General features: G+C 49.7%; 1 protein-coding gene across 3 annotated transcripts in view; it reads left to right on the top strand.

Annotated features, from left to right (window-relative positions):
- Positions 1 to 7,619, top strand: part of RASGEF1B (RasGEF domain family member 1B) — a 652,097-nt gene that overhangs the window by 616,846 nt on the left and 27,632 nt on the right. For 2 of the 3 annotated variants that reach the window (XM_055139397.1, XM_055139398.1), the window contains one exon: positions 6,135 to 6,317. In XM_055139397.1, the coding sequence (XP_054995372.1) occupies positions 6,135 to 6,317 (183 nt within the window). Of the gene's footprint in view, positions 1 to 4,512; positions 5,007 to 6,134; positions 6,318 to 7,619 lie in introns of those variants that run through there. The other variant, XM_055139399.1, reaches the window with a different exon arrangement.

The following is a 7,619-nucleotide window of genomic DNA, read 5'->3' as shown; positions in this document are numbered from 1 at the left end:
TATGGTTACAAAGTATCATATTTGTATGTATGTATTTACATACATATATATAGGAGATAATATAGTTGACTCATTTTATTATCAGGAAGCCCTGGTATGAAAATTAGGTTTAACACAGAGAAAGTATAAATTAGCTTTGTCATAAAGAAAAACATTTTTAGGTTGCCAATAGCTTTCTCTTTATCTGAAAAAGAATGGGGGGAGCAGAGGTTTTGAAGAACTTGCAGACAGAAACAAAATTACTCACTCACCATGCTTCATAATGAAATGCAAAGGAAAGTCTGCTCACTTACTGAATGTGCTGCCTCAGTATCATCATATCTTACTGAAATCAGATTTTACTTCAGAAAAATCAACCCTTTCAGTGAAGTCTGCATGGTAGTTTGTAATTTGACTTGAGATCTAACATATATAAACAGTGATTTAACTACTTATCTCTGTGCTGCTCAGAATGGCAGCAAGCCACCACATGAAGATATTTCAACTTAGACTCAGTTAAATTAGACAGAAAAATTAATTTCTTGGCTCTGTTCCCCACATTTTAAGTGTGCACACATGATTCCAGGACAGTAAAAAAAAAAGGAAGCATTTCCAGTATACCAGAAAGTTTTCTTTTTGTTTGTTTCATTTTGTCTTGGGCACACAACCCAGTTGTGCTCAGGGGTAACTCCTGGCGGTGTTCGGGAGACCATGTGGGGTGCAGGGGATCCATCCCGGGTCAGCCACCTGCAGGGCAAGCATCTTACCCACTGTTCCATCACTCCAGCCCCCCAAAAGTACTTCTTGATAGCACTCTAGTAGATGGTGATGGCGGTGAAGATGGTGATTTTGATTATCCAGGCTGTCATTTTACTTCCTAGATAACTAATTTTATTTTTTGTCAATTCTTTGATTTATTCTCACCATAGATGGGTACCTAAGGCATGAGAAAGGATAAGAAAACCTTCAACTTGAGAATGTTTTCACCTGCACAACACGAGCGTGACATTTTGCTAGATTTAGTAATATTCAAAATCACAAATGCCAGTTTTTCATTTACATCCCCCACCCAACCCTGCACACAGATTCCCACACCTCCTCCAAACCTTTTATTACTGCTGGAAAAAACACCACCCGCTTCAAAGGAAAGGTACATGGTGCCACCTACTGTTCAACTCAGAAACTGCACCCAAGTTGTTGCTCTTTCAGCTCCCACCTCCGTTTTTTTAAAACGTTTTTTAACAACGTTTGAAGTCAACAGGTTCTGTGTTCAGTTCTTGTTCAATCAAGTTTTCTCTCCGAGCAACGTTTTAAGTGACTCTCCAGGGCCTTTTAGAATTTCCCAGGTCTTTAAATGTCATTTCATTTTTAATAAACTAACGAGGTGTTCCTAAAACAAAAGATGACACATTTTAGCTTTGTTTTTCTTCCAGAGAAACTGAAAATAGTGAGTCAGAATCTCTTTTATCCACCAGTGAGTAATTAGTCAAGTCTTTTTTGGGAGGAACGGAAGGGCGAATAGCATCTAATATAATGTCTCCATAGATAATAGAATAACATCAGAAGATAATAACAGCGTAACTGAACCAGGCCAAAAAATAAATAAATAAAGCTTCGTTTTTTGTTTTTTATTTAAATAATTAGTAAAATAGTAGCATGTCCTCAGTGATGAGAAGTAAAACATGCTTTGCTCAAGCATATACTGATTTTTTCCGCCTTGACTGTGAAAATTTTCTCAGCATCAGGGGCTCTGTTCCGAAGAAGGGACTTATCTGGAAGTTATCAGTTTGCCTGCCAGAGGAATGGGTTGATTCCGAGTCTTCTGCGTGTATTGTGTGTACTCGCCACACAATGCCTCCGTGGGCAAGGAAGTTTGTTGAGGTGAACCATTCCTCTGTTTCCAGAGATGCTGTTAAAAATCTCTGGTGTAAAGATACCTTCTGGTTGAAGGACAAAGCGAGAAGCGAATCTCCCAGGCGCTGTCACCCTCCAAATGAGCCCCATGTTTGATAGCCTCTGGAAACTTGACTTTGCCTTGCATGGGGGGGGTGGGGTACAAACTCCCGTTTAGATCGGACCAGAGCTGGGAGACAATCTCTGTATTCCCGGATGTTCTTGGAGCGAGCATTGCCCGAGGAGGGTGAGGGCCAGCCGCTGGAGGCCCCTGAACTCTGTCCTCCTTCTGACTCCGAGTCTGGAGCCGCCGGGAGGCAGAGGAGGCGACTCAGCAAAGTGCAAAGTTCCTTTGAAATCTAGGTCGGAATTGAGGAACCAGGAATTTATAGCGTATAACATCAAGCCTCTCCTCACTGAATAAATATGCTTTCAAAGTTCAGCCGTGATACGGGCCTTCCTCTGCCAGAGGTTTTTTTTTTCTTTTTTTTCAACTGGGACACACGCCCAGCATGTGTGATCAATATAATGACACTGGATTTGTTAATATTCCACCCAAGCACTTCATGATGAAATAGTGAAATAGGAGTTGACCCCCGAGGTATTTTTCGTTGACTTCTGCTCTTTTTTTTTTTTCCTTCTTCCTCGTAAAGGAAATGCTGAGCTGACACCCTGATAAGCGATTCCTGTCGCACCTGGTGCAGATGTTGTGTGGCCGCTTTTGCTTTCTCTCCCTCTGCCAACCGCCCCCCCCTCCCCAACTCCCAACTCTTTGCCCATTTGAATTGTCACCTGAAACCACCTCAGCCCAGTGCACCTGCCTCATCATAAATAACACGGTGCAAAACACAGTCCCTAATTCAAACATTGTCCTCTGTTGGGGGACAGGCAGCTTTTCCTCGGCTGCCTTAGTGGGTCTGGCCCATTAGGCATGCCTTTCAAATCCATTCAGCCCTTAAATCACCCTAAGCTTGCTGCCCCATCAATGTCAGGCTGAAAAATTTTTTTTTTCAGGGTCCTTGGAAGAACATGAAATATCTTTGTGACTGAATTAGCTGCCCCTGAAAGATATCTTGCCTGTCAACCAACTTTTCAGCTTGCTAAGTTAATTTCAAGAAAGAGCATTTGTTTTGTATATCTTAAACTTCCGCTGAAAGAATGTCCCAGCCGAACCCAGCAGCCCCGTGCTTAACGTGGGTGCCTCGAATCATTCTGTTAGCCTGGGTCACTGTCTTTGGAAGCCCAGGTCTGGGGCTGGAGAGGTTGTACAGGGGTTAAGGTCCTGCCTCTCATGTGGTTGATGCGGATTTCATCCCCAGGAGCCCGTGTGGCCCTTCGAGCCCTGCCAGGAGTGATCCCTGAGCACACTGGGTGAGGTTCAACTTCCTCCCAGCCCCCAGAATAAAAGCCCATGTCTCCTTCCATAGTCTCGCTGAGTCCCCCCCACCCCAAAGTGCTGCCTGAGTATGAGGGAGGGAAAATGCCCATTTCATCAGTTTCTCTCTAGCACTGTTACTGTAGCACTGTCCTCCCATTGTTCACTGATTTGCACCAGTAACGTCTCCATTGTGAGACTTGTTGTTACTGGTTTTGCCATATCGAATATGCCATGGGTAGTTTACTAGGCTCTGCCGCGTGGGCGGGATACTCTTGGTAGCTTACCGGGCTCTCTGAGAGGGACAAGTTTCTCTATCCAAAAAAAAAAAAGTCATTAAAAATTATTTTTAACTGTAATTGTTTGGTATTACCTGCATATCCAAGGACTTCTTGCACTCGGCGAAGCTAGTCTCTTTTTTGTGGAGAGTATTCCTGGGACTGCTCAGGACTTACTCCTGGCTCTGTGCTCAGGGATTACTCCCAGCCTGTGGTGTCTTAGGGGATGCCAGAACCACATGGGGTGCCGGGAATCGAACCCAGGTTGACCTGGTTCAAGGCAAAGCCCCTCCTGCTGTGCTCTCTCTTGGGCCCCTCAGGAGCCAGGCTGGAGAGTGCTCTCCTGAGATTCCTTACCGAGCCATGATTTTCTTCTTTGAGGAGGAACAGAGAACTATCATCCAGTTTCTCTACAGCCTGCACACGTGCGCCCTGAACATTCGGGGCCCTGGAGCCCCTGAAAGTGTGTGTAGCCGTCAGCACAGTCCCTTGGGGAGAAGGGGAGAGATCTATGGTCTTCAAAAAAGAAAATCAAGAGGCAGTGACCAAAGAGGATCCAAGCTGAGCTTTCAGGAGCCGGCTGACAGCTGGAACTGGGGAAGGTGAAAACCGGTCGTGAGCCAAAGTGACCTTAAGTCCCGATGGAGTGATTGAAGTAAATCCAGCACCTTTGCCGCTGCTCTCATTCTCCTGAAGGGCTGGGGTCAAACGTTGGTGTTTGATTTTAACGTTATATTAATGCCAATCAAGATCCAACGTTATATGAATGTCAGTTATTTAATACTGCCAGGATATTCATGCCAGTATGTCGCAATGTCCTATATTAGACTTTTAGACTACTCAGTTTTTCCTGAGGGAGGATTTTGACTAGCCACCCGGACACCCCCCCCCCCCCCGCCTCCCCGATTGTAGGTACATGTGGCTTGGCCAAGTGTGTGCTGATGAAGGCTGGCAGAGAGATGTGGGTGGTGCCAGTTCTGATGCTGGGTCGGAGAGCTCTAGTGGAGTACACTGGGGATGGTCGAGAGCTCCGAGGAAAGAAAATATTAATTGCAGGAGCTGTAAGGAGGTTGGGTGCAGATAAGGAGAAACCAGAACTACATGGAGATAAAGAAATGGACACTCTGGGATAGTGGCAGATTTATGCTCAGCCAGCAGGGAAATCATTAGCAGATGATGCCTGGAGTTAATGATCAGCCTGTGATTCTCAGGCTGGAGCATGGGGAAGCGGCTCCGGCCGGCCGAGAACGTGCAGATAAGGACAAGAGGGGACTGGGAGAGAGACTTGGGCCTGTGGTGAACCAGTGACAGAAACCGAACCAGAAGCCCGAGACCGCCTCGCGTGGCTCAGGCTGCAGGGGCCCCCGAGACGCCTTGACGTGGAGCTGTGCGTGTTGCTGGATTCGCCCCGGTCGGAGACTTCTCTGTCCACTTTGTGGAACAACAGATGCAAACGCTCCGTGGCGTTCCATGCCGACTCGGTGAGAGGAAGCCACGAGCCGGCCCTGAGCGTTTCAGGGTTCGTAGCTCATGCCAAAGGCGGGAGGGAAGCAAGATCCTGGGGGGTCCCAATTTGATCCCTTTTCCCTTCCCTGCGGGGGCCCTTTGCCCTCATTCTGCGCCCCACCCCCCAGTGGCCTCGGGCTGAGGTGCCGCCTCCCTCTTCGAGGAGGCGTATTTCCCTAAAGGCAGTTGCCACCTGCCTTGTGGGTCGGTCTTCCCCGGCCAGAGGTCATGCCCGCAGGGTCCTTACTGTGCCCGGTGCCGATGCCTCTGGGCGGGGCTCCTGTCCCAGGCAACTCCCACCCCCCTGTGTGTGCCCCTGCGGGACGTTTGCCTCTGGAGAGCCGAGGCTGGGTGCTTATGATTCAGCCCCCAGAGCGGACTATCTGGCCCCCGCCGCCTGGTGGGCTGCAGAACCTTCCCGTGCTCTGGCCCCGCCGACCCCGTGTCTCGGCTCCTTCGGCGGGAGGGCTTACTGCTTGTTCTGTTCTCCAGGGTCAGGTGTGGCCGAGCTCGGGGGAGCACTGGAGGCGCCGGGCACCCGACCGGGCGGGCTGCCTGCCTGCCAGGCGAGTGTCTGAACCCTGGGGCTCAGCCCCCGCCCGTGCTGATGGAGATGGAGCTCGATAGGAGCCCCCACCCCCCCAAAGAGGGGGACGCAGTGTGGCGGAACGCTGCAGAGAGCTGGGCAGTCCGCGTTAGCGCCTCCGTCCGTACATCCGGCGTCTTTGAGTTCTGGCTCAAAAGCCGGCCCACGTGTGGCTCACAGAGCAGATGGTTCGTGATGCGTTTATATGCTTGTCTGTGTTTTGTTTTGATTTGGGGGCCACTCTTGGCAGTGCCCAGGGCTTATGCCTGGCTCTGTCCTCAGGAATTACTCCTGCTGTTGCTCGGGGGGCCATATGGGAGGCCAGGGATCAAACTTGGATGGGCCGTGTGCAAGGCAAATGCCCCCCCGCCACCCGCCGTGCTATCTCTCCGGCCCCTGGATTCTTGTAGTCGGATCAGAAACGAATCTCCTTTCCCAGTGGCCTCTGCTCTCGTGGCTCTTTGTTGGAACTGCATCTAACAGGTACGTTGTGTGTGCTTTCTCTCATCCCCGTTAGGAGAGCATGCCTCAGACTCCGCCCTTCTCGGCGATGTTCGACAGCAGCGGGTACAACAGGAACCTCTATCAGTCTGCGGAGGACAGCTGTGGAGGGCTGTACTACCAAGACAACAACCTCCTGTCCGGGTCCCTGGAAGCACTCATCCAGCACTTGGTACCGAACGTGGATTACTACCCAGATGTAGGTATCCGCCTTCTCCCGACACACATCCCAGGCCTTCCGCAGGAAACCCCAGGTGCTCTGCAGCCTGGACTCTGCCCTTGGTCCCCCAGAATGATGTTGGCATCACCAAAGTTTCTCCTACTATTGAGCGTTGGGAGAGTAGGTCTAGCCGGGGTGTGGTTCTGGCTTGGGCTGCTGTCCACACATCAGTTTTCTCTTAGGCAGGCACCGCCGTGTAGGCAGTTGGGTTCCATTTGGCCATCACAGCTACTTCCGTCCTAGCAATGCCAGGGGATGCTGGATGCTTCTGGAAATACTTAGGACCTTCTTTGTTTCCCAGGCTCCACTATCTTTTCAGTGGAGATGGTAGAGATGGGAACAAGGTTTCTGTTTAAATGGGCAGCTCTCTACTGACTGGACAGCAAACAAGGGCTTGGGTTCGACTTTGCTGAGACATTTGTACAAATGATGCTTTTCATAATCTAGGGACTTCACTTGGGTTTTAGTGTGTGTGTGTGTGTGTGTGTGTGTGTGTGTGTGTGTGTGTGTGTGTTCAGTCTTCACAGCAACTCCGAGACGGTAGACTGGAGAAAACAGGAATTGCGAGCTCAGCATCGGGAGCGAAACCCAGCTCAGCTCTCTCTTTCCGGAGAGAGTGTCCAGACTTCCCCCGCCCCGTCCCAGTTCCCCCCACGCTGTCCCGGCCATGAACTAGCTGTCTGCTGATAAGGAGTCCGTGAAACTCTGGCGTTCTAGATTCACGTGGCTTTTTTAAACAGAACAATGACCCCGGTGTCCCAAGGATCGTTTGTGGCTGCCACAGTCTCTCCACCCGTAACGTTTCTTACCGAGTCGTCTCTGTAGGTGACTTGTTATATGGCATTTTTTTCCTATATGCAGCCACACAGGGAAGAGTTGTAATCAGAAGTCAAAGGAGCCCTTGTTCAACTCTCTCAAGTGTTTATGAGCTCCAAGACGCCTGCAGGACTGCAGCTGGGGGGGAAGGAGTGGGGGCTGGAGTAGGCGGGAAAATCATGAAATTTTTCTTTTCATGGGGAGTCTCAAACCATGATCACAAATAAGCACTACTTTTTTTGCTGGCTTCTTAGGAGACAATGGGGTGAAAGAAAAGTCTATAGTGTGATATTGTGCTCGATGTAGTGGCTCAGCCTTGGAGTGAGGTAAATTACGTGCGAGCTTGCCCTTGACTGTCGAGACAGGAACGGCTGGACGCCCCAGTGCGGTTCCCTGACACGTCGGAGAATTCCCCAGCTGCCATGGGCAGGCGTCTCTGTGGTTTCCATTGAGTTACCCTAATAT

Source organism: Sorex araneus, chromosome 5, assembly GCF_027595985.1.
Source record: "Sorex araneus isolate mSorAra2 chromosome 5, mSorAra2.pri, whole genome shotgun sequence".
NCBI lineage: Eukaryota > Metazoa > Chordata > Mammalia > Eulipotyphla > Soricidae > Sorex > Sorex araneus.
This window is presented reverse-complemented; position numbering and strand designations above follow the sequence as displayed.